General features: G+C 37.2%; 2 protein-coding genes across 5 annotated transcripts in view; one reads left to right on the forward strand and one right to left on the reverse strand.

Moving 5' to 3' along the window:
• Positions 1-235: 235 nt before the first annotated feature.
• On the forward strand, positions 236-18,296 carry ZFYVE21 (zinc finger FYVE-type containing 21). 2 transcript variants are annotated; one of them, XM_087726985.1, is made up of 8 exons: positions 236-436; positions 2,366-2,416; positions 4,829-4,997; positions 5,578-5,653; positions 7,212-7,303; positions 11,099-11,152; positions 16,493-16,635; positions 17,601-18,296. In XM_087726985.1, exons 1-8 carry the CDS (start codon positions 305-307, stop codon positions 17,634-17,636), a joined length of 753 nt encoding a protein of 250 aa, XP_087583111.1. In that variant the 5' UTR covers positions 236-304; the 3' UTR covers positions 17,637-18,296. The 2 variants fall into 2 exon arrangements, with proteins under 2 accessions (XP_087583111.1, XP_087583112.1); XM_087726986.1 differs by lacking the exon at positions 11,099-11,152.
• Positions 18,297-18,591: 295 nt separating this feature from the next.
• Positions 18,592-26,820, reverse strand: part of PPP1R13B (protein phosphatase 1 regulatory subunit 13B) — a 61,100-nt gene continuing 52,871 nt past the window's right edge. For all 3 annotated transcript variants that reach the window (XM_087726976.1, XM_014072918.2, XM_087726970.1), the window contains exons 11-17: positions 26,278-26,779; positions 24,834-25,594; positions 23,832-23,969; positions 23,613-23,746; positions 23,296-23,462; positions 21,829-22,028; positions 18,592-19,857 (exon numbers count right to left, since the gene is read on the reverse strand). In XM_087726976.1, coding sequence (XP_087583102.1) covers positions 19,816-19,857; positions 21,829-22,028; positions 23,296-23,462; positions 23,613-23,746; positions 23,832-23,969; positions 24,834-25,594; positions 26,278-26,779 — 1,944 coding nt within the window. In that variant the 3' untranslated portion in view covers positions 18,592-19,815. The remainder of the gene's footprint in view (positions 19,858-21,828; positions 22,029-23,295; positions 23,463-23,612; positions 23,747-23,831; positions 23,970-24,833; positions 25,595-26,277; positions 26,780-26,820) is intronic.

Raw genomic sequence — 26,820 nt, forward strand, 5'->3', positions numbered from 1 at the left:
TTCACTTTCCTCTTTGGCCGGAGATGCCTTGAAGGGGATTGGCTGAGAAGTATATATCAATGGGGTGGGGTGGGGCCGACTGCCCACCATTGTAATGTTGAAAACAACAGCTCTGCTCCCCCTTCCGAAGTGAAACGTTTCTCAACGTTTCATTGGCCCGGAGAGACGTCTACCTTCAGTGAATCTGATGGCGATTGGATAGCTGGGGCGGGGCGGTGGCTTCGGATTGGGTGGCTGGGGGTGGATCGATGGTTTGGGCGCGTCGCCGTGTGGCGGCGGCTGTGGTACGAGCTCTGAGGTGAAAATGTCGGGGCGCCAGGCCCCTGAAGGCAAAAAGTTGATTCGCTCCCCTAGTGGGCTCCGAATGGTCCCCGAAAACCGGGCTGCGCAGAGCCCTTTCGGATTGGAAGAGCCGCCGTGGGTGCCGGATAAGGAGGTAACGGTGGTATGGTGGCTCAGGTCTGGACTCTCATTCAGTGTTCTCTCCTCCCTCCTTCCAGTCTCTGCCGCCAGAGCCTCTCCCTTCGGTCCCTATTCCTGTGAAGAGCAGGCCTTGGCGGAACTTCAGTGGTGCACTCCGCCTCATCTCCCCCCCCCTTTTAAAAAAACATTCAGGTCTTTTCTCCTTGCGCGATCTTTCCCCACCCCACCCCGCTGCGACGCTCAAAGCTCGCCCTGAATTCAGGCTTTGGGTCGATTCTTTGAACGTCTTGCCTTAAAATCGCTCTCGACCTAGAACATCAGAACAGCTTGCTAAAAACGGGGCCAGAACTTGATATGCTGTTCTTCGGTTCGCCAGCAGGGGGTGTTTGAGTAGAAAACAATGGTGGCTTGATTAGAGGGGTCCTTATCAATCAGTGGTTCCCAACGTGGGGCCCAGGCCCCACAGGGGGGGCAATTTGATTTTTAATAGGGGCAATTTGAACCTTGTTTAAATCAAGTTAATGGCTTTTTAGGCTTCCTATGCATGAGTAGAGTTCACTTTTTGAGTAAAGTAAGAATTATATGTAAAGGGGCGGAGGGGGGGGCACCAGTATTTTAGAGAGGTTTAGGGGGGGCATGACCAAAAAAAGGTTGGGAACCACTGTGTCAGTGCTTTGATTGGGAGCTACCCAAAATTGATTGTAACCTGAGTGGCTATATAAAAGCTTTAAAGAAATAGAATAGGGAAGTTCTGTTGAAAATATTGGAGATAATTGAAAGAATTGTCCTAGAAAAATAAGGTTTACTTTCAATAATGGGTAATGGATTAAGTACTATATGGGTGAGATATTTGAAGGGAGAAGTATTCCCATTCATGGAAATATTAAGGAAACTGATCACATAGCTAAAGAGACCTGGGAAACAAATCATAGCTTGGAAAGAAAAGCTGAGGTGATGGTAGAAGCTGCAGGATCTTAAGAGGCAGAAATGACACTGGTTGTTTCAGACTTAATACTACTGAAACAAAAAAATGTGCTCAGTAGAGCAGGCTACCACACACCAGAATTGACAACAGACATATAATAAATCTTTCTTTGCAAATGCTAGGTTGACACAATAATAAAAATAAGTCCTTAGCTACATGTGTTGTATGTATTTTATCAAATACTGGAAAACCATGAATTAACAAAAAGTTTCAACAATATTGCAAATAATGCCAGTTCTAGGATGTTTGTTAAATGATGTCAGGAATAGATATTTGTCTAGAAAGTAGGTCGAAGCCGGTTGGAGTTTAGAATGTTGTCCAAGAACAATAGGATAAAGTATATTTCACAGCAGCCATGAATGATTCATGAAAAATATTGGCAGTATATATTGTCCTTATGTGGATGAAGAAAACTTTGTGATTGAGACTTGTAAAATGCAAGTCTTCATAACAATATATGTGAAGGATAACATTCTGTAGTAATCTCTATTTCTTCAGGGCTACCTCCCCTTTTCCTGTAGAACATATTTTTATGCTCAATATAAATTGGTGTTTTTTATCCTTTTAAGTAAAATTATATTTCAATGGAAAATGTATAAAGGTGAAGACAATCAAGTGTCCAGGAATCTGCTCTTAAAAGCTCATTAAAAGAAATGGTAACATCTGAGATTGATTTCAAGCAGTTTTAAATCTGGACTTTAGATGTGGTCTCAGAAAGATGTCCTTAGCGGGGTCATACTAATTGTTCTGAATCCGAACTACAGATGATCTTGTATTTTTTCTTTTAGTAAGAAAATATTATGGTACAGAAAATGATCTCTGTAGAAGTGTTTTATGAGACTTACTCATGCAAACTAGTGAGGCTGTTTAAAATTGTGTCACATAATATGCCATGTGTTCGTTTAGTCTTTGGCTGAAACAGTCAAACTTAAATATCTTTGTATTATTATTTTATAGTGTCCTAGATGTATGCAGTGCAATACAAAGTTCGACTTCATAACCAGAAAGGTAAGAGTTTGGATGCAAGTTTATTGTAGAGCATTCCCCTGAAAGCAATAAAATGTCCTTGCTATAGTCAGTCACCTTTGAGTAGAATGTTCTGCAAACCAAATGAATGTGTTATAACTGTAGCATTTAGGATAGGGGTTGTTTATGCTAAAAAAAAATAGTGTAGCTTGTACTGAACATACTTAATAGTGAAACCAAATTTTCTTTATGTTTTTTCTATATTTTTGGAATTGCATTGTGAACATTTAATTTTTTCAGTAGATGGATTTATTTATTTTTTTCATCTTCTTAGTTGCATATCTCAACCAGCAACTGGGCAGCTTATTGATTCTAAAAAATATAAAAACTATTAAAACATTTAAAAATATTTAAAACAATAGAAACAACCAAATTATATATATACAGCAGCCAAGATTATTAAACAGTTAACATTTAAATTAACAGGAAATTTAAAAAAATGGGGCCCTTAACATATTCAGAGTTCCAGGCTCTGCTGGACTACAAAATGTGTATCATTTGCTTTTAAGTATAACCAAAGCCAAAATTACAAATCTCGCTATACATGACTATGGTATGCTACATATGCAATAATAAGAACTTTGACAAATCTGGCTCTCTCTCTTTTACATTGTTATCCTTATGGCTCATTCTCTAATTAGATTTCTTTTTAATCAGGCCATGCAGGCGATACATATTACAGTTGAAAACTACATATTGTGCATACACTTTTTTATGCTACTAATTTGCTGTGTTCACATATTAATTCAGATTATATTTAATTTTGATTTCTTGAATAAGAAACCTGCCCCGGTTATACTTATGTTTAACTTGGATTAAAAGTCTAACACATAATTTTAGGCCTAAATGAAATAAATCCAAAGTTTGCATGTTGTATGGATTTAGCTGTTTTGCTTTATAATTGTGTGTGTGTGTGTAGATTATATGATCATATAAATTATGTATTGTATCAATTATATGCTTCACAATTTCTCAAATAATGTATTGATTTCTTTTGTAGAAACTTCATTGAGTTTTTGGTAGGCAATTACAGTAGCAAAATTTTTCAGAACTGTAGATATAAGGATGCAGTACTGTATAGGACTACCAGAATAAAAATCTGGATCTGGACCATTTGATGGCACAGTAGCTCTACTACTATCTAGCATTCATTCAAGATTATTGCAATCTTGATCTGATAGCCCAAATATTTCTCATCACAAAAGATGTTTGTTTGACAAACATAATTTGAATAGGCAGTCTGTTTCAAATAGCGAAGGAAACATTTAGCTTGATCAGATGTTATTTTCACATTGTATGTGAAGCTGTAGCTAGCCTAACCATGGACTATTGAAAAATCCCACAGCTGTCTAATTCATAGAGTATACTAAACCTTATATTAATATAATTTTTACCATTCTTTAAGTATAAGATGTAATTTGTTTGCAGCTTTGTATGTTATATGAATACGTTCACTATTTAGCAATAGCAATAGCAGTTAGACTTATATACCGCTTCATAGGGCTTTCAGCCCTCTCTAAGCGGTTTACAGAGTCAGCATATTGCCCCCAACAATCCGGGTCCTCATTTTACCCACCTCGGAAGGATGGAAGGCTGAGTCAACCTTGAGCCGGTGAGATTTGAACAGCCGAACTGCAGAACTGCAGTCAGCTGAAGTAGCCCGCAGTGCTGCATTTAACCACTGCGCCACCTCGGCTCCCGAGGTTATATATTTATATATGTATGTGTATCTCCTTTCTTTCTTTCTTTCTTTCTTTCTTTCTTTCTTTCTTTCTTTCTTTCTTTCTTTCTTTCTTTCTTTCTTTCTCTCTCTCTCTCTCTCCTCTCTCTCTCTCTCTCTCTCTCTCTCTCTTTTGTATTAAGTACTGTTTATATTCTCTAACTATGTAACTTTTAGCTCAGTTAGGTAGTTAAACATTAATTATGGTTTGCTGATAGTTATTTATACTTATTATATTTCTACACCACCCATGTCACCTAAATTACTCTGGGCATTTGATATTTGAAGCTTGCTGAATGTGCTTGTTTTTTTAGAACAAGGAAAGGAAAAAAAACACTGCTTATTGTACTCTGCACTTTCATGGACCGATTGCTAGACTTCCATAGAAATTAGAGAAGTAGTACAATGTGATCTGCAAGGACAGCTTTCTTTGGTACATGAGAGTTCAGACTTAATTCAGACATTTTTCTCCATTTGTTTTTGTTTTTGCAAACATTCTGGTATTTTTTTAACTTGTCATACATATCAGGATTTTATCCTCTTTATACTCCTTGCATTTCCGCTACAGTATTTATTTCTCTTCTATCTGATAGAATTTGCAATAGAGCAGAATCAAATATTTTAAACATAATGATCTAATTTTGGTTAATCTCTCTCTTTCTCCTCTATTCCAGCATCATTGCAGGAGATGTGGAAAGTGCTTTTGTGATAAATGCTGCAGCAAGAAAGTGCCTCTGCCTCGTATGTACTTCGTTGATCCTGTACGCCAGTGTGCTGAGTGTGCTCTCATTTCTCAGAAAGAAATGGAGTTCTATGACAGGCAACTCAAAGTGCTTATGAATGGTAAGTATTGAATATAGATTATATAGACAATATATAAGAATTTGTTTGGGGTGATATGCTTCATAATAGTAATAAATACATGACATAAAACAGGATAGTGAAATTTGATTCAAAAATTACACTTTGCCATTAAGTGGTATATTGTGGTATATTGAGGGCAGTAATGGATAGTAGAAGGCAGAAACTATATTGTTAAATTTGGGTAATATCAGTACAAATTTAGTCATTATATATTTTCCCTTTAGTTATTACACTTCAGTAACAATATTTGCATGTCTTAGGAAAAGATACTGAACGTTGTAGGTCTGCATAAATTTTGGAGCTTCAGCTTGGGTTTTTCTGGTATAAATACATCTTTGGATTCCAGAATGAAAAATGGTAAACCTCTGCACATTATAATAGGAATAATCTGGATATGCCCAATTTTTCTTTTTCCTTTTAGTAGCAAACGTTCAGAGAAAGGATAATAGACAACTCTGTATAGTAAGATTGAGAGTTGCACTTTTAAGCTTGTTTTAGTTATATTGTATTATTAAAAATGTATCCTTAATTCTTTTTCTTCCAATCCTGGAATTTTGAGGTGCTACATTCTTCGTAACTCCAGGGACATCAGAAAAAACAGAAATGATGGTTTGTCGACTTTCCAACAACCAGAGGTAAGAAATGTGTTGTTTGCTATAAGGAATTGAATCAGTTGTAATCCTTTTCTGAAAAATATTATATTTGCTACATACTTTATTTTAACATTTTGAAAAATTACCTATCCAGCATCCCAGCCGTTATTTCCAAAGTGTTATCCGAGCAATATTGCTATGACTCGCTCTTAGCAGGAAATTGATACTTTTTCAGTTTCCATTTTTGAAGGTTTTGTCTGTGGTTGTATGTATTACTTTTTGTTTTTCTTATAATTAATAAATAGGCTAGTGTACCTTATTTTTGTATTGCTGATTGTATAAGCATGTTCTTATTGGAGGAATACATGTTAATATTTTGGAAAGATAGCTAATGACCAATATTTTTCAGCATATCAACAAGAGATTAATCTCCTTTAGTGAGTTAGGAAAATCAATATCTTTCTTTCATTATTTTATAAAGCTTTAAGGAGGTACCGTGTTTCCCGAAAATACGACCTATCCTGAAACATTTTTTGAGTGGGCAAAAATATAAGCCCACCCCTGAAAATAAGCCCCCTGGACAACCCCCCCCCCAGCCAGGCAGAGCACCGCTCACCGACCTAGCGGTATCCCGAAGGCACCAAGCCATGGGAGCCGGGGGGGGGGGGGAAGGAACTCACGCCTTTGGGATACTGCTAGGTTGGGGAATGGCATTCAGCCTGGCCGGAGGGGGGAGTTGCTGGGCGGCTGCTCCCTTGCGAGCGGGCTCCCGAAGAGCTGGGTACAGCCTCAGGGGCGAAGCAGCCATGAGGTGACCATGCTCATGAGCTACCGCCTAGCAACTCCCCTCTCCAGCCGGGCAGAACGCCATTCATTGACCTTGGGGGTATCCCTAAGGCACCAAGGCACGTGACGCTCTTCCCGCTCCCCAGCTCCCGTGGCTTGGCACATTAGGGATATCCCCTAGGTCAGTGCATGGAGCTCTGCCCGGCTGGAGAGGGGGGTTGCGTGAGTGCCTGTTCCGCCCCCAGTGGCTCTTCTGCCCCCATGCCTCCCAGCCTCACTATGCCCTGGCCCAGCTCTCCCTGCAGAGTCAGGGCGCCGCCCCCCAAGCGGCGCTCTGAGCATAACTACTTCTCCAGCTTCCAAACTCCAAAACCCGGCTGCCGAGTCTTCCAGCAGCGGCCGTTCTAGGAGTGCGCTGTATGGTTGTGGGCCAGCTGCTGGAAGACTCTCTGTCCGGAAGATAGTTTTGACACATGGTAATTTGTTTAAAAGTATAGAAGTGTTGACAGAATCTAGGAGAAGGTTTTCTTGGATGGCTTTAAAAGTGTTAGAAACATTTTCAAAATTTTTGTTTGAGAATGACTAGTCAATATATTCTTTTTGGAAACTATTTTAGTATATTATATTTTTTTTTACGATAAAACACTTTATTATGAAGTGATACAACAAAGCATAGGTACTACCAATGATGAGTAAATAAATTTAACAAATGTAATGTCTTGTAATTATATAAATGATTGTTTTATTTTCTAGTATGGGATTTAGCAATGTAAGAATTACTAATTAATATACATCAAATGAATTCTTTGTGTAGGTATCTATTTTTGGATGGAGAAAGCCATTATGAAATAGAAATTTCACATATCTCCACGGTCCAAATTCTTACTGAAGGATTTACTCCTGGAGGTAATTTGTTATTAAGCATAAATAGTAATTGGAAACCTGCAGCTAGGATCATTGGGTTTTGCCTTTCATAGTTTATAAGCCTTTAAAGTGTTGTTGTGTTTTTGTGACTGAAACCATAATTACAGAATTCCTCTATCAGTATCTATATTTCAGGCCAGACAACACGATACATTGCATCTCTCTTCTCTGCCTGATTCTTACTAGCTGTATATATTTCCTTTCACTTTCTCATTGCTTCTCTTTAATTTCTTTCTATTGCCATTTTTTAATTTTGCCTTTCAAATGTCTATCTATTTTATCCTGCTTTCTTTACCTAGTGTGTTTCTTGTCAAATCTTCCTAGAATTAATTGATAGTTAACTTCTTGGGATATTTTCTTAGATTGCTTCTTAATGGCAAGCATTATGCAACGTATTTGTCTCTTTTTTTCTAGGATACATATCTTACCTGAAATATAGGGTAAAAATCAGGATAGTGTAGTTCTGTGGTGGCCAACCTATGGCACAGGTGGCATACAGAGCCATATCTGAGGGCACACGAGGCATTGCCCTATGTCAGCTCTAGCGCGCATGTGTGCGCTGGCTAGCTGATTTTTGGCCTTCTGGGGGGATGTAGGAAGTCATTTTCACCCTCCCCAAGCTTCAGGAAAGTCTCCTGAAGCCTATGGATGGTGCACAACGGGCCCAATGGGCCCACCGTAAGTTTGGAAATGAACTTTTGGTAGGTCCGTTGGGGCATTTTTTTGTCCTCCCCAGGCTTTAGGAGACTTTCTTGGTGCCTGAGGAGGGCAAAGAGCAGACCTACGGAGCCCACCAAAAGTCAGGAAATGGGCTGTTTCCTGTGTCCAGAGGGCCTTTGGGGGGTGGGGGGGGCGTTTTTGCCCTCCCAGAGTCTAAGAAAGGCATGCACGCATGCGGGGGAGGCAGTATGGGGGGGTGTCATGCGCGCATGTACAGGTGAGCACACCGTGGGGGAGCATTTAATTATGGGCGTCGGTGCGTGGGAGTGCTTTTGGCACCCCCAAGGGGAAACAGGTTCCCCAGTCACTGGTGTAGTTGTAAGCTGCTGTACCAGGAGGTCCTGCTTCAAATAAGTCTCAGCAAGAGAAGTTATTTGGGTGTCCTGGGGCTGGTGACTCTCTTAGCCCACTCTACCACATCGGATGATTGTTGTGGAGGAGAAAATGGAAAACAATCTTTGTGAACTTCTGTAGAAAATGTATGTACAATCAAATAAATAAAAAAATGGGAATGGATTGCCTTTCTTCTGGAATCATTTTAATATTGTGAAGGAAGGGGGTTGGTTATTTAGATGGCAATAGTTTAGAAACATCCAGTCTGAGAATTTTGTGATATCATGAACTTACAATTGTTAAGATAATACTGAGCAATTACAGGGCCACACAGTACACATAGTCCATAGGATTTCTTTCTTAAGAATGTGATTGCTTAGACAAGTCTATTTTAATTCAATTTACAATGTTAGTAGTGATGGTCCTTTCAGATTAATGTAATACCTACACATGCTAATGAACAAGATTTTCTATGTGATTCAGTATAATTATTACATGCATACATCACATTTGTGCACAATGAAAGTACTGTTGAATAAATATATTAACTGTCAGATTCTTCTTGATTGCTATCAGAGTGGAGCTTGCAAATATTTATTTATTTAATTTTATTTCTTAACCACCCATCTCTCTCAGGGGCTCTGGGCGGTGTGCAATATAATCAATAAAATTTTAAAAAATCAGAATTAATTTAAACTTAAAATTATAAAAAAATATAAAATTTCAGAAAAACTGCAAGATGGGCACTTAGCAGTTGTTAATACAGGTGGGGGAAGTTCTCAAGCTGCACAACTGCCCAGTTGTATGGTCCTCTGTGTCCCCCATGTAAGGCTGGATAGCCAAGTTTTGACCCCTTTGAGGAAGGCCAAGAGATTGGAGGAGAGATTACTCACCTCCAAAGGTAACATATTCCACAGTATAGGGCAGCGGCGGCGAAGGCCCTCCTGCTAGACTCCGTCAGTTGAAATTGTTTGACTGATGGGGTCTACAGCGTACTTGAATGAATAAATGGGATGGGCTGATGTAAGGCGATGAAGCCGCTTCTGTAGGTAGCTTGGCCCTATGCCATGTAGGGTGTTTTATAGGTGATGGTCATCACCAAGGATTGGACCAGGAAGCAAGCTGGTACTAATGCAGTTTGTGGAGCAAAAGTGGTAATTGTGCCCTTATTTGGGCACTCAGTATGGTTTGCACAGCTGCATTCTGCACCATTGAAGCTTCCAGATTCTTTTCAAGGGTAGCACCATGGGTTGAAATAGTCCAGTTGGGAGATGACCAAAGCATGAGTAATTGAATGGAGGGGCCCCCTCTCCAGGAAGGGGCATAACTTTTACACAATGCAGCAGGAGCTGTGAGTCCAAAAGTTTCCCCAAGTTACACACCAGGACTGTCTGGGGTAGTGCAACCTCATCCAAGACCAAAGATGATAAACTCCTGGATACAGAGGGGCCCACTTCTTGTCAGGGTTCAGTTCAAGTCTGTTGTTCCTCATCCAGAGCCCCACAGCCTCCAGGCACCACAAAAGGACGTCCACTATGTTTTCATAAAAGCATTTTAGAATTTTTCCCTTGAAATTTTATTGCTGATTCTACTTCAGAAATCTTTATTGTTTAAAACAAAATGCAGTGTTTATTTACCTGAAGTGAGCTTGCTTATAATAGGTAAGAGACTTAGAACTTCCAATTTACTTGTGTTTCTTTATACTTTTCTGGATATAATAAAACATTTATTTTAGGGAATAGCTTCTGCCACAGATGTAAGCATGTAATTATGACTTGTTTCTCACTTCATTAAGCTAGCAAAAAAGGTTGATAGTGGCTGTATTTGCAATATGTTACAAACTTACAAGTATTCCATGAGAAACTCAGTCATTGTTTCATTCCAAATCTTATGTTTAATGTCTAATTATATTTTTTTCAAAAACAAATTACAGGATATTTGCAATATAAAAAAGGAGAAAACTACTGGCTTGATAATTAAGATAGAAATAAATATTAATTCAAAATAAACTCAAAACAAGAAACATGATGGGGAGTGTCGTGCAAAGCAGATACTATGAATTATTTTTGGAATGTCTAGGAGTTATTTTTAGCTGATATTAACAACAGGACGACTTCTTAAAGATGTGGCTGGTAATTAAACAAATAAGTGTATAAAACCTGTTGTGTTCAACTATTTAGAATCATTGAGAATCTGGTAATATGCATAATAATTGTTTGTAGGATGTAATTTAAAAATATTTATATTTTGTACATTTTAAAGTAATATGGAACTGAAATATGAACAAATATTAAGCAAGCCCTTTATTAAAGCACATTGTTTTAAGAAAATTTTGGATTGCAAGTAGCTCATTCCCCCCCCCCCCATAACATTGTGTTAGCCACAAAAGTAACTACTATATACATTCTTTCATTAATTCCAGTTCTTAAAAATACAATTTTTTGCTGACTTTTAAACCATTAAAGCTAGATTACATAACAATGTGGTGGTGAGACTTCAGGAAAAAAAGAATAGTAAAATTTGAGACCAAAGTTTCAAGTATTCTGTCACTGGATTAGATTGCATTCGTATCCATTTCTTCTCTGTAGCTTTCTGTATATTTTTCCAAATGACTTAATTCTATCTGTTTAATTTTTATGGCTATAAATTGAATCTTCATTTTAAACCTTCTGTATTTCTTTTATTAACATTTCTCTTCATTACTTACCTGCTTCCTTGATGTAGAAAACGACATTCATACTTATACCTGCCTCTTGGAAAGTGGATACATTATGGAAGGTCAGCACTGGTACTCATTACTCCTAAGCATGCTTTTTGTATTATTTCTTCAGTATATGAGGACGAGTGCAGACACAAGTTTTTTTTGTGGGAATATTTCTTTAGTGGCTGAACTTCAGATCCATTCATAATCAGCCATCTCAATGGCCAACTAACATTCTCCAGGCTACATCTAGCCACTGTTCTTTCCCCCACTCTTCGTCTGACAGCTACATTTTTTGTGAGCAGGGATTGGGTGGTTTCTGTTTAAGTGAGAAAAAAAGATGTGCTCATTTCATAATTCCAGGGTGGGGGGTGGGAAAAGGCTTGTAAAAAGGAAAACCCTTTCACTGGATGAATATCATAAATCCAATAGGAGATGGTTTCAACTTTGCTCCCCTCCCCCAGCAGAGATCTGAAACTATTTTGGCTAAGGAGCTGACTTGATGTTGGAAAAAATGGGAAGGATCAGGATTAGGAAAACACGAAAAGTTATATTTGATATACATTTAAAATAAGTTTAATGATACAATGTGGGAAAGATGTAATGCATTGCTTAGCATAGCCGCAAACAGCTGCGTACCCTATATTTCTATAGAATTGCACATAATAAATTTGATGAAATACTTAGGCTATGACCTCACTCTGGAAGTGGCAGAACTTACTATTGTTTCTGGTTGCTTCATCACCTTTCCTGATTCATTTGTCACATTGAGAAGCCTGTAATACCTCTTTGTTGCAACTCTACAGTCATCTATGGTCACTTCCCTTGCATGCATCACTCTGAGGATGGAGTTGGGTAGGTGTTAGCTTTGAACAGATGAATTAAAATGACAGTTTTCAGGCAGTGGCCACAATTAATTACCCGAGGCAAAGGATTCGTTCTGCCTCACCAAAAGACTAGTTTGATTACATCAGTTTGAACAGAGTGTATAAAGTGATGTAGGAGCTGATTTGTATATTCAGCCTTTAAACTTAAACTTAAAATGTAACATAGCTTCATACTGTTTGAATAATTGGCCTGTGCAACTGTTCAGATTCAGTTTCAAAGGGTGATTCAGATTTCTTGAGAGAGCAAATATAGTTATCTGTAATTTTTAAAACAGCCATGTCTTTCCCATGACTGCGTTCAGCAGTTGCCAAGTGATACTAGGAAAATATGTACCATATTTTTCGGAGTGTAAGATGCACCGGAGGTATAAGACGCACCAAGGTTTTGAAGAGGCAAATTAAAAAAAAGGTTTGCATTCTGCAAAACTCCCCAAAATGGCCCATTTTTTGTCCAAACAGGCCCGTTTTTTTTCCTACACGGCCATTTTGGTGAAGGGGGTGGGGATTCGGGAGGCAAAAAATGCTGTATTAAGAGTATAAGACGCACCCAGATTTTCAGCCTCTTTTTTTGAGGGAAAAAGGTGCATCTTATACTCAGATAAATATGATACTTGTTTTGAAGAGCTTCAGAAAACATACTCAGTTTAGGTCTTGCACTGGCTGAAATACTATTTTGGAATGAAATCCAAAGAACATACGGGTGAAACTCAAAAAATTAGAATATCGTGCAAAAGTTCATTTATTTCAGTAATGCAACTTAAAAGGTGAAACTAATATATGAGATAGACTCATTATAGGCAAAGCAAGATAGTTCAAGCCGTGATTTGTCATAATTGTGATGATTATGGCTTGCAGCTCATGAAAACCCCAAATCCACAATCTCAGAAAATTAAGAATATTACATGCAATCAATAAAACAAGGATTGTACATAGAACAATATCAAACCTCTGAAAAGTATAAGCATGCAGTACTTGGTTTGGGCCCCTTTTGCAGCAATTGCTGCCTCAATGCGGTGTGGCATGGAAGCTATCAGCCTGTGGCACAGGATGCTTCAATAGCGGCCTTCAGCTCTTCTGCATTGTTCGGTCTCATGTCTTTCATCTTTCTCTTGGCAATGCCCCATAGATTCTCTATGGTCAGGCGAGTTTGCTGGCCAATCAAGCACAGTAATCCCACGGTCATTGAATCAGGTTTTGGTGCTTTTGGCAGTGTGGTGCCAAGTCCTGCTGGAAAATGAAGTCAGCATCTTCTCGTCTGCGGAAGAAAGCATGAAGTGCTCCAAAATCTCCTGGTAGACAGCTGCGTTGACCCTGGACTTAATGAAGCACAGTGGACCAACACCAGCAGATGACATGTCTCCCCAAATCAACACAGATTGTGGAAACTTCACACTGGACTTCATCTTGCAGTGTGTGCCTCTCCATTCTTCCTCCATACTCTGGGTTCTTGGTTTCCAAATGAGATGCAAAAGTTGCTCTCATCAGAAAAGAGGACTTTGGACCACTGCCCAACAGACCAGGTCTGTTTTTCTTTAGCCCAGGTAAGACGTTTCTGACGTTTGTTGTTCAGGAGCGGCTTGACAAGAGGAATATGACATTTGAAGCCCATGTCCAGTATCCGTCTGTGTGTGGTGGCTCTTGATGCACTGACTCCAGCCTCAGTCCACTCCTTGTGAAAGTCCCCAACACTTTTGAATGGCCTTTTCCTGACAATCCTCTCCAGGCTACGGTCATCCCTGCTGCTTGTGCACCTTTTTCTTCGACACTTTCCCCTTCCACATAACTTTCTATTAATGTGCTTTGGTACAGCACTTTGGGAACATCCAACTTCCTTTGCAATTACCTTTTGAGGCTTTTCCTCCTTATGGAGGGTGTCAATGATGGTTTTCTGCAACTGTCAGGTCAGCAGTCTTTCCCATGATCGTGATTCCTACTGAATAAGACTGAGAGACCATTTAAAGGCTCAGGAATGCTTTGCAGGTGTTATTGCTTAATTAGCTGATTAGAGTGGGACACTTTGAGCCTAGAATATTGCACTTTTTCACAATATTCTAATTTTCTGAGATTGTGGATTTGGGGTTTTCATGAGCTGTAAGCCATAATCATCACAATTATGACAAATCACAGCTTAAACTATCTTGCTTTGCATGTAATGAGTCTTATCATATATTAGTTTCACCTTTTAAGTTGCATTACTGAAATAAATGAACTTTTGCACGATATTCTAATTTTTCGAGTTTCCCCGGTACTTCAGAAAACCAACAGCCTTGTTGCTAGATCAGTGTTCAGTGATAGTCATTAAAAAATTTTTTTTGTCTACTCAGGATTATTTTAGCATGTTGGTTTTTTTTAATCAGACAAAACTGAAAAGAATGCCATGTTAGTTTTACCTATTGTTGAATTATCTATATGCTGTTTAAACCATTAAATCACCGTTTAGGTATCCCAGAAAGCTAACTTAACTATGGTTCACAGTCAAAATTTAATGTTCAGACAAATACATGTATCATTGCATTAAAAATAATAAATTGAATTTTAGTATTCTCATATTAACACAATTTAAGAGCCATACATTTGTTATGTATTTTTAAAATATATTCTGAGACATTACAACCCCAAAATTGTTTTTAATACAGTTTCCATTAGTAAGTCAGCTTCATAAAATGCTAATCTTCTAGAAATAATAAATGTGTCTACAGAAAAATATGGTAGAAGAACAATTCTTCTTACATCACTCATCAGTCTTATATCACTACTCATGAAAGAGGAACATCAGTTCTTTTATACTACTATTTTATGTTCACTTAACGTCTGTAATGGATCCTGTCCGTTATGGTCTGAAGTTGTGACAATTGTAAAACAGACGAAGCAAACCAATGGTTCCCTATGGGCACTATTTTGCTGAAAATAGGAGGTCAATATCAATTTTTGACAAAACCCACATAAAAGACTGTTCCCTGATTGTGGGATGCTGCAAGCAGCCATAAATGTGTCTCAGTTGCCGAGCACTTGAAGTACTATCATGTGACCACACAGAGGGCGACCATCGTAACTTTGAATCTGGATCATAAGTAGCTCCCTAGTAGGCCCACTGTAACTTTGAACAACTGCTAAGCGACCGGTTGTAAGTCAACTTGTATTCTTTCCAATACAGTAGAATCTTGGAAATAAATTATGTAGAAAGACTTGAGAACAGGACAATAGAATGGGACTAAATTGCAAAAGAAAGATTGGATTGAATTGAACAGTATCAGGCAGAGGCTACGTAGAAAAAAAATACAAGAAAAAAAATATCTCCCAATGCTTCCCTAAGAGAGGCATTTGGGCAGAAGATTGACATGACATTTTCAATCATGTGATGGAAAGTATTGGAAAGTATTCAAGAAGACATCCTCTTGTGTGTGCTTTGTTATTCTCAAATCAGCAGTTTCTGCATTTCTGCATCAGTACAAATACGAAGATTTAGAACTGATTGATTTTTTTTCTACTAAAGAATAAATAGGGACTTTGTCTTTGTGATAGGATTTCTTTGACACTTCTAATGTCATAAACAGAGATGTAGATTTTTTAAAAACGAATTGTAGTGGTTTTAGTTGAGGTTTTCGAGTTCAACTCTGAACCACCAATCTCACAAAAAAAAAATCAAAATATATGTCAACTTGTAATGGATAGGAGTACAAATATTTTTTGTTGTTGAAGTAGTATTGAATTTGGGATGTACCATAATCATAAAGGTGGCCTGACTTAAACATTAATATCAATTCATGTTTTAGTTCAATTCAGTTTAATATTGTAAATAAATCTGCCTTTTGCAGAATCCTCATACTAAAAAGATGTTTAGAATGATTTCTGTATTGTTTAGTGGATTGAATTATTTTACGTTGCTCCATGTTTTTTCCATTGTTGCAAGCTATTTAAGGTTTGTCTCTTCTATTTTGTGACTTTTCACTAATAATTCAAGGGCATAGTTTTGTTCTGTTTGAGCATACATCATCCAAATAAATGTCTTGTATAATGCACATTCTCCACATATACTCTTGAATATGAGGCCTTTAAAAACACTGGTTCTGTTAGACATTTGTCTTATAACCTCAAAACTATCCAGTCTGAATACTTGCTTGGCCATAATTGTTTTGCATGTGGCTTTCTATTTTTTGATGTGACTATGTAACTTAGAGTTTAATACATTACTCAGTATTCTTTCCAGTATTTATCAGTGATTGGGGCTAGAAAGAGATGATGGGTTAACCACCCACCATTGTAAGGATAAAGCTATATTTGCTTTGCAGTGTAAATCTGTGGATTACATCTAATGCCACTTGAGTAAACTTCCACTTGCACACTGAGACGTCCTCTTGTTCTCCTTTTTCTAGATCTGGTTCAAAATTTTACTCAAATGTTTGGACTGCATTTTGGGATGTGTAATTTTTCTGGCGATAGAATCCATTCTGTAAAAAAAAAAGCTATGGTTTGGAATAGCCCTTTGTATTTGTAACAAATAAAGTATTTTCCCCATATTTCCTCCCTTAGGAGGCAATACTCGTGCCACAGGTATGCTGCTTCAGTACAAAGTACCAGGATCAGATGAATTCAAACAGATTAAATTTACTGGTGGTGAAGATTTCAGTTCCAATAAAAAGCTATCAGCTACCTGGCTAGCAGCAATGCATAAGGTAACTAAAGCAACTGTTAATTAAATCACACCTTAAATGTCTTTAGGAGTATTTTTAGATAAACCTAATCTACTGTTCAGTTATCAACATCCAGATACCAATAGGAAATTGGCAAGAAACACAGTTAGCAACTGTCTTTTCCACCAGGGGGATCCACTGAAGTTCAGAGTCAAAATCTGCAAAATGGTGGGTATGCCATTAAAATCAAAACCATGTCTCTTTTAAGAGAGAGTGTTTAGCTACTACAGACTATTAGTCATATACTAAGTTGAGGTAATCTTCGACTTATGACAGTAACAGAAACCAGAATTTCCATTGTTGTGATGCAGCCAAAACATATGACTCTACCATTTAAGATGGCAGTTTGCCACCTGCTTGCCATTGTTAACTTAATCCTATGGTAATTAGGCACTTCTAGCTGCTGTAAAATGTCACAATACCCCTCTCTCACAGTCATGTGACCATATTTTGGGCATTTAGCAACTGGTTTGCCTTTGTGGCTAATTGCGGTGACTTGCGATCATCTGACCATGATTTGAGATTTTTTTGCCCATCAACTGCTGTTGTTTAATGACTTGCAAAAAATGTAAAAAAGATGGATCTAGTCCCGACCTGCAACTGCGGTGTCTAAAATTGAAATTATGGTTCCAATTATGGTAGTAAGTTGAGGACTATCTGTATTATGGCCATAAACCAGCATAAATGTTTGTGTACAGATTTTCATATGAAGAGAATCATAGTTCTTTATCTTTTGAAATTCTAGAAAATTTTCCATGTACCATTTGATGAATTGGAACCTTAACATTTAGCACAGCTTGCATTGTGTTTTTCTGTTATTATAACAATTTGAATGCATTCAGAAATAATTCAGCCCCACTGCTGAACTGCATGTGCAAGTCCAATAGTTTCTAACAGTGACAATTCATATGTTACTTCTTCCTTTTTTGTTTTTTGTCATCTTACAGGCAGCAAAACTTCTTTATGAATCTCGGGATCAATAGGTAGTTTTTTGGAACCGAGGGGAAAAGATCAACTCTAAAAATAAGCTTCTTACTACTTGCTATTTACACATGGTATAGGGATTCTCCCTTCCTCCTTTCCTACATTAAATGTGGTTCATCATGTGAGCACTGGCCAATTATAATGTGAGTATTTGGACCTATAAGTATTCACTTATTTAGTGTGCAATATGTATACAGTTTATTAATGCTTTAAATAGAGCTCTGCATCTATGACTTTATTTTGTTAAATCTTATCTGCACTTAATATGTAAAATGAAGTGTGACTGCACTATTGCTAAATATATAGCACAATTTTTATAATGCAAATTATGTAATTCACTTAAAACCAATCCTCATTGTTCCAGAAAAAAGTTCTTCAGAAATGTAGATCTCAGGTTTTCCCCCCATATATCCGAATGATCTATCAAATCCGTCTTAGGTATTATTTTATATAGAATCATCATTTTTTCTGGTGAGGGGTTTGTATCATGAGATTAAAGCTTTTTTTGTTGTTGTAAAATTAAGATTTACCAAATACTACAAATAGTGCTGTATAAATTGGCCTTTTTGAATGAAACTGTCAGCAAAATTGTTTTTGAGGTTTTATGGACATGTTTGTGATAATTTGAGATTTGGCTAATAAAATCTTATCAAATACTATGTAAGTTTGTTTGATGTAGCACTATTGAGAATTCATTTAATACGTGGATTGGTATTGTCAATTTGAACTTGGTATGAAATCAAGTACAAATTAAGCAGGAAAAAAAGTAAAAAATAAATACAAATACAGAAAGTTTCTAAAGAATTCCGTTTGAAGACTTGATTTAAGCACATCATTCTTAAGGGCATGCAGAGAATATATAACACATGTAAGATGTGTTGTGTATATGAAAACTTCATAAATGACTTTCAGAAAAAGCATACATGTTAAAACAAACACCCGAAACATCAACAATATCTTTAGTAGTAGTTTATTGTGCACACTGGATTAGCAGTGTATTTGCAGGCTTTTTAACTTTTAATTTCATTTAGCAAATATTCTTTTACAATACCCTTTCACTTCTCATCACACAATATATACAATTGATGCTAAACAATAATAAAAGCAAGTCACAGCACTGCATGAATGGTTATAAATTATGCACAATATGTAATGAATAAAGCCAATTGGTCTAGAGTTTACTGGAAAAAAAACAAGCATGGTTACAACATAATGGGAAGTTCAAAATAGACGTCTGTATATAAAACCATGTACAATTAGTATTCCAGTGAAGTGCTTTTTTGCTTGAAAGTAGATACTGGGTTTATTGCATATCTTACCCTGGCAAGCAGGGTCACTAGAATCACAGATACTATTTCAGTCCAAAAAGCAAACTCTCTCCTTTCTCAGCCTCAGTCTATTGAATCAACTTGTCTTTTTATTCAATCTTTTAATCACCTTCCTACTTTCACAAATAAAATTTAAAAGTCCTTAAACTGAATCTTCTAGCTTTTATAGCCTATCTCTTACCATTTCCAACTATTGCACTTTTCTTTCATAAGACATACAAGTTCCTTAAGCCAGGATTGTCTAGGTAACAGAAATCAGGATGTGTTTGAGGAATGGTAATAGAATATTGGGAAGATCAATTTGTACTGTAAGCAGAATATCAAGAAGAAACATCAAGTGAAGGAACAAGTGCAGTTTTTAGAAGTGTGCAAAATCCATTCAGCATAAATGCTTCTCTGTCCTGTCAGAAACACCTTTTATATCAGAAGATTGTTCATTACTTCCAGTTGTCAACTGTTACAAAATCTTTAAGGATTTACACATTAAACTTAACATTCAATTGAATATTTTAATTGTAAAGTTCTTGACATAACAGGGCAGCTACAATGAACTATGACAGAGTAGACAGCGTATCTGCATTTTACAATTTAACATCTAGCACTTTTAATTCAATTGGCAAAAAATACTGTAGACTGTTTGAGTACCTCTCAATGATTGGCAGATTAATATGGAGCAGACCTCACTTACAAACTGCAGATCGAAAATCTCAAATGCTGTCTATCATATTAAACAAGAGCACCATTTAAAACAAGAATAGCTTTAATTTGTGGTGAAATGTAATTGCAAATGTCTCCAGTGTATACTTTCCATCTTCCAGTTCCCAGAAAAAATATTGACAAATCAAGTGATTCAGGCAAGTGTTCGCTGTCTTGGTTTTATCCTTGGGTATAACTGCAATAACATAAAATTGGAAGTAAACTTTAAAGTGCAAAAGAATGATCGATATGTAAGGACAAAGTACAGGTAATCCTTGAGTTATGACAGTTTACTTAGTGACTGAAGTTGCTACATAGCCCCCCCCCCCGTGTACTTCCGACACTGTCCCAAGATTATGAATGTCACCCTGATTCCTGGTTGACGGTGATTACATGGCTGTATTTTGTGCACAAAGTGTCCACATTTATGGCCATTTGCAGCACATCATGGTCGTGTGACTGCATTTTATTATGGGTTTTACCAAAACCCGGAAATATAAATTGCAGTCACATGACCATGATGTGCTGCAAATGGCCATAAATGGGGACACTTGCCTAGTGCCCAAAATGCAGCCATGTGACACCTCCACCCCACCCCTAGCATCACATTCAAATTATATGTATCCTGGAGAGGTCACTATGAAACCTGTTTCAAATGAAGAACTGCCTGTAGTCTTTTTTGATCACAGAGCCGAGGTGGCGCAGTGGTTAAATGCAGCACTGCAGGCTACTTCAGCTGACTGCAGTTCTGCAATTCAGCTGTTCAAATCTCACCGGCTCAGGGTTGACTCAGCCTTCCATCCTTCCGAGGTGGGTAAAATGAGGACCCGGATTGTTGTTGGGGGCAATATGCTGACTCTGTAAACCGCTTAGAGAGGGCTGAAAGCCCTATGAAGCGGTATATAAGTCTAACTGCTATTGCTATTTGATACAACAGGTCCTCTCATCCAAGAGTAACACTTTGATAGTATGTGTTGAAGATCATAGAGTCTACAAAACCATTTCTCTGAAAACTCATTACTTCTGTTAGTTCTAGACACAATTGTGTCAAAATCGGTGATTGATGGTTCCCAGGCTGCTTTGCAGGTTTAGCTACAGAGGGCTTTTTTGTTTATAAGCTGTTTTGCCACTCAAAAGGCAGGGATTTTTTTGTCCCTGACAAAGGGCTTTGAAAAAGAGGTCAGCTCGTAGGACAAAAAGAAGAGAAAAATAAGGCCCATGGTTTGCTCCAGAAATTTCTGTGGTGATCTTAGAAAAAGCATTCAGCAAGAATTATGCAGGTGTGTGTGGGAGCAAGATTCATGCCAAAATTCATTAAAGCTCTTGAAGATCAAAGCTCTACATGGGTACAGTGTCTGTGAATTCACTGATGATCACTTGAATATCTAAGTTGCAAGTAGATAACTGATTATTTTCAGGGGTTTGAGGAAATGATTATAAGTAAAAACTGCTAATATTGATTGAACTTTAAATTCAGAAAATGACTATGAATTGAAGTTTTCAATATGGGAAAACGGGTATCCTAAAGTAAAAAATTCAATTGATAAATTTAGAATTGCCCTATGGTAGCTATACCTCTTTGCATTACCTTAAGCAAACCAAGATATACAGTATATAATACTTTATATAGGAACAAGTTATTTTATTTCTGTAAAAACGCTCAGAAGTATTTTTCATCTCCTCACTCATTTTTTTTTACAATGCTTCAAAATTTGTAGAAATCTTACAATCTGATTATTTAAAAGAAAAAGACTCCTGAGATGGGGAGAGCTATAGTTAAACACAGATATGGTTTCTAGTGACGGGGCACTCATCAAGTTTCTGCACAGATCTATATATATGTATCACACAGACCATGATGAAGAACTGAAAGTTTCCTTCCATTGACCAGGATTCTCTAGCCCTTCATATGGATTATTATTACACTATGGTAATTTGCACATGTAATTATTTTCTAATGGTAGACTTTATGACAACTACTTCAAGCTATTAGAAGGTAAATCAAAATACATTATAAGCTGTAGATTAATCATTTTAATGACTTCTAATGTGGCTATTCCTTGTTTCAAAATAAACACCACAATTTGTAATGGCTTTGGTATGAACAATCAGATATTCAGCCTGGGCGCTATATCACAACGTAGGATAAAATATGCATCATACTTACCCCCAAGAGATTTTTAGGCACATAGCCTTCTTTGTCATTGAGCCGAGCCCACCACCAGTCTGTCTCATTGTCATCTTTGCGCCGCAAAATTGTAAGCGCATCTCCTTCATGAAATGACAACTCATCATTATTCTGAGCTTCGTAATCCCACAATGCATAAACTATGCATTTGTTCATTACTCCTAACTTTTCCTGTACACCTGTTAACAAATATTTTAACAAAAAATAACAATTTTAAAATTGGAAACTATAATTTCAATGATAAAATTAAATTTTAATCATAATTTATATAATTATAAAATATCAAAATCCCATGCTTCTGACCAGTATTAATAAAAATGTAAAGTTTATTACTAATCCCTACTTCATTGCTTCATCAGTAAAAATATCATTTATTTATTCATTTATTTGGCTTTACTAAACTCCCAACTTCAATAGACTTTGGGTGGACTTTGGACATGATTAACAGGCAAAAAAAGAAAAAAAATGTGGGTGAGCATGTGAAACTCCATTTGTGCAAGTAGCAGGTACACACACTCATGTTTAAAGCTCTATTTGCACGGAACTGTCTCCTCTCTCCGCCACCACCACCCCGGCCAGTCCACAAAGCTGGAAAAGTTGGGGACCGCTTCTCTAAAGAACCCAACTTACTCTACTTGGCCATGATTAGTGCATATTTGCATTATATGGTGCAAATAATTTGGTGCCCAGAGAAGAAATTTCTATTGATTGGAGAAGTGAATCCCAATGATATTGCTGATACAGCTATTTCTGATTGGGAAGTCTTCAAAATAGAGCCCAATGAGGACAGCAAAAAAGTCAATGTAAGTTTGATCTCATCAGATCACATTTTCAGTAAAAAGAGTGTGTTCATTTATATTTCCTATTTCTTAACTGCCGAACTCCCTCAAAGATACAAATGAATATTGGAAAATAATATATCAATCTGCTTTATAATCTCTCCATTCTCATTTAAATCCTCTCCCATACTGACATAATACTTGCACACACACATTTTCTTTTGAGAAAATTGAGTCCTGTCTATCCACTGGCCATACTATGTAAAGGTGATATTTTAAAGTGGCAGGTACCTGGAATCTTTAAAAGCAGTGGAAGTACTGAGCAAAGGAGGAACTATTATTTCTATCAACTGTTACAGCGGCCAATCTAAACAAAAGCTTTCTTCATTTGACAAATATGAAGGTTGCACTGCAATCTTAATATCTGAAGGGCACCAGATTGGGACAGATGGCAAGTGAACTTAGGTTTTCCATCTCTCCATTTAAACTATCAAATTCAGATAAGAAAAAGTACTGTACATAAAAAATTATGTCTATGTGCAAATATTCAAAATAAGTATTTTTTGTAATAATAACGTAAATACTAATACTACAGATTTTGAAATTAGTTGAGAAGAGACATTTAAGTTACGAATCTTCAAATTCTACACGGAAACATGAAACCTACCATATAGGAACTGGGAACACTGAATATATCCTTCTTCCATCTCCTCACATTTATCTGCTGCAGTTTCTATATCACTTATAGTTGAAGCAAAAATTGCTGCTCCAGATTCAACAAGTAACTTACAGAGGTGAACACTGTTGCAACTGGCAGCACAATGCAAAGGAGTCCTGAAATAAAATAGATATTGAAAAATCAATGTAAGGCAAATAAAGGATATGAATAGATATGCCAAGATGAAACCCAACTAGCATCTGGCTACTAGTTTTTCTTCTCCAATTGTTAGAAGGGTTATTAGTAATACCACATTAATACCTTACCATCCATCACTGTCTGCTGCATTAACGTTGACGCCAAAATCCAACAAAAATTTAACTATGTGGTGATGGCCAGCACAAACTGCATTGTGCAGAGGGGTAATTCCTTCATCATTTGGTTTGCTGGGATCATCCACCTAGGGGAAAAACAAGTATGACTACATGAAAATATTTTTATTTATTAAACCGCGCTGATGACTTTGATCCTATTTCCAAGCTTACCTCATATATGATCCTTTGCACTAGATCAAATTCTCCCTCTAGTGAGGCATCCAACAGCAGGGCCAAGGGATTGAATTTTACCCGCAAGGTATGACCAGTTCTCTCTGAGTCTGGTTTCTTCAAGTTGGTCCTTTTTGTCTGAACAACAATATGACAGTTACATTTAAACTACTTTACTGTGACAATATTCAATTTATCCAAATGAAATTTTATTTTATGTATTTATTAAATGTATATATCCCCATATCACTATCCAGGTCTCATTCTTCATTAGTTATTCAATTTATACACTGTTCATCTCACTATCTCATGATATCCACAAGCTAATGAAGATTCAATTTTTATTTCTAATGTGTTGTTAGAGATTAGAAATGAACTTGAGTTAGAACAAATAGAAGATCTATTCCAACTTGACCTTCACCTTTTCTTAAGTACCGGTATGTATAAAACACAATATACTGTATTCTCTCGATACAACTGAAAATCTACTTGAGCTATTCTAGGATCTTAATAATCTTTAAACATTGGAAAGAGACTCAGCTTTTTATTTCTCTTCTGCTTAAAGATGTCTTGAGTTATTGGTATGATCTAGTTTTGTTGGCTACGAGTGGATTGTGGAACATAAACCCTCAACTGAAAGTTTTGAATTATAGTCTCTAATTTATGACTCATTAAAGACAAATACAGCTCATCAGGAAACTGCTAGACTTCCGGTCCACCTATTTGAGAATGCGGAAATAGGAATATTGTTAAGCTTTGGCAAGTCATCATTATTTGACTGATGAATTATGCTTTCAGTCTTCCAAGTCACGTGTTAAGTCAGCACTGGAGAAGTTTGCTATAGAAAGGACATACAGCTTAAAATGATATGAGCAATGACAAATTAAAAACACATTCATTAAAAATATGGTTTTTAAATATTCCTGATATGAGCAATGACAAATTAAAAACACATTTATTAAAAATATGGTTTTTAAATATTCCTGTTTTATTGTAACTCACCACAGGAAGTGGAGGTGCAGGAGGAAGAACAGGTAGCACCTGCACTTCATCATCATCCGGGGAACTGCCCATGGGTGTTGGACTAGGAGGCCGTTCAATAGGAGGAGCCATAGCGGGATTGTTGTTGTTATCATCCTCAGTTGTCTCAGGAATTTGATTTGTAGTTTCTACACTGATCAATTCCTCAGTTGCAGGAGAAGGTAGTTCATTATCATTAGCATCTGATGAAGGCTCATCAGAAAGCGGAACTGTAGAAGGTACTGACACCGGAGCCTCAATATTGCCATTACTATTCATGTTCCCATTATCAACATCTGCCAAGGTACCGATGAACTCTTGTGAATTACTTGACTCATAAAAAGGGGCACTTTCTATTCCTCCTGCCAAAGTATTAAAGCGCTGGTATAAGAGTTTTTGAATATTTGGTCCACTGGGGCCTTCTGGCTCTGTGATAGAACTTCGCTTCTTCAAAGGCCTAGGAGCATTAGCAAGTTTCCTGCGAAGAGCTTCAAGATCAGCATCACTTTGGTAACGAAGGGGTGAATGAACAATAGGGGTGAGCTTTGTCGGACTGAGAGGACGAGGAATGTTTTCTACGTTACTGTTATCCCCAGAGGATGGAGTGCTTTCTTGCTCTTGCTCTTTTTCACTCATCTCATTTGGTGCTTGAGACTGTGATGTACTGGCAGGCAAAGGTCCTTGAAGGAAGGGAAGTGGTGAAGGAGATGTTGAGCCAGACTGTACAACAGGTTTCCCATAGACTGAGAAGAAAAGGTAAGAGAGGGGACAGTTAAAAGTAAAATAGAATTATATAATTTTAAATGAAAAAAAAAATCAAAATTACTTATGCTAGTGGTTGACTTTGTAACATTTCTTAATACACCTATATAACTCTCCAATCCCTTCTACAATCCTCAAAAATTTAAGTATCCTGAAGAGAAAGAAATTATAAGGCCAAACATGTCTGATTATTTCCCATGTTTATTTTATTTTAGCCCTCTGAAACAGGCACATAAACAGACATAAGACATGTTTTAAGCAAGAAACAAATTAACACACCAAAAGATAAGTACTTTTTGGAAGCGTGAATGAGAAAAATTAAGAAGTTAATCATTTCTTTTCTCTTTCCTTGAGCTGAACAGGTCAAGTGGATATGCTTGCCGCCTGGAATTATTTGTAAAAATCCTAAGGTGGGATACAAATAACTAAATAAATTTTAAAATGTTACCTACTTTGAAAATAAAATGTCTACAAGAAAATAATCACGCTCAGAAAGCACCAACGACCTCATTATATATCTTTCTTATCTCTTTTTGATATATATCTCAGAATCACTGTTCACAATTATTTAACTATTAAACAAAACAAGTCTGATCATAATTCCTAAAGGTTGAAACTTCTAAAGCATAGCCAGAAAATCAAAAGTAGCATAAAATTATTCTACCTGCTTTAACTGACTTATTTAGTGTACTATACACAGCTTGTTGATAGTTCTTTGGTGGAGTTGCTTGCTGCAGATAGACTGAATAGATTGAACTTGAATTCACAGTTTGAGGCCCTTTCCTAGGAGACTGGGGCCTTGAACCTTTTTCAGCTAAGAAAGGCCTAATGGCCACTGTTAAAGGGAGATCAGGCCTACTATCACCGCCTGGAAATAATGGTGCATTAGAAGGTTGGTATGTTGGACTTGGAGGCACAGATATTCTCTGCTGTATCTGCTGTGAAGAACCTGGTTGGTGAATGCTGCTTGTGGGTGGTAAAGGAATAGGTCTTTGCCGGTTCACAGCTGTAGAACTAGGCCTTGGCAGGCTGCCATCTTTTCGTCTTTCCAAGGAATTAGTGGAACCTGGTCCTGAAGGAACAGAGCTTGGATAGGTCCCATAGTTTTGAGGCAACTGTTTATTTACACCAGGAATAGTTGGTGGTATTTTGCCCACATCAAGACTCTAAGGGGAAAAAAAGTTTTAAAAGGCTGGTTAGACTGCTC

Source organism: Thamnophis sirtalis, unplaced genomic scaffold (genome assembly GCF_051295495.1).
Source record: "Thamnophis sirtalis isolate CommonGarterSnake01/CBP01778 unplaced genomic scaffold, rThaSir2_p1.2 scaffold_1, whole genome shotgun sequence".
NCBI classification, from domain to species: Eukaryota; Metazoa; Chordata; class Lepidosauria; order Squamata; family Natricidae; genus Thamnophis; species Thamnophis sirtalis.

Excerpts from the sequence above, each read along its gene's own strand:
- ZFYVE21 (XM_087726985.1), top strand. The coding sequence starts at position 305 with ATGTCGGGGCGCCAGGCCCCTGAAGGCAAAAAGTTGATTCGCTCCCCT. Across the intron at positions 2,417-4,828 it reads TCGACTTCATAACCAGAAAG|CATCATTGCAGGAGATGTGG; the intron begins GTAAGAGTTTGG and ends CCTCTATTCCAG. Across the intron at positions 11,153-16,492 it reads AAGTGGATACATTATGGAAG|GAGGCAATACTCGTGCCACA; the intron begins GTCAGCACTGGT and ends TTCCTCCCTTAG.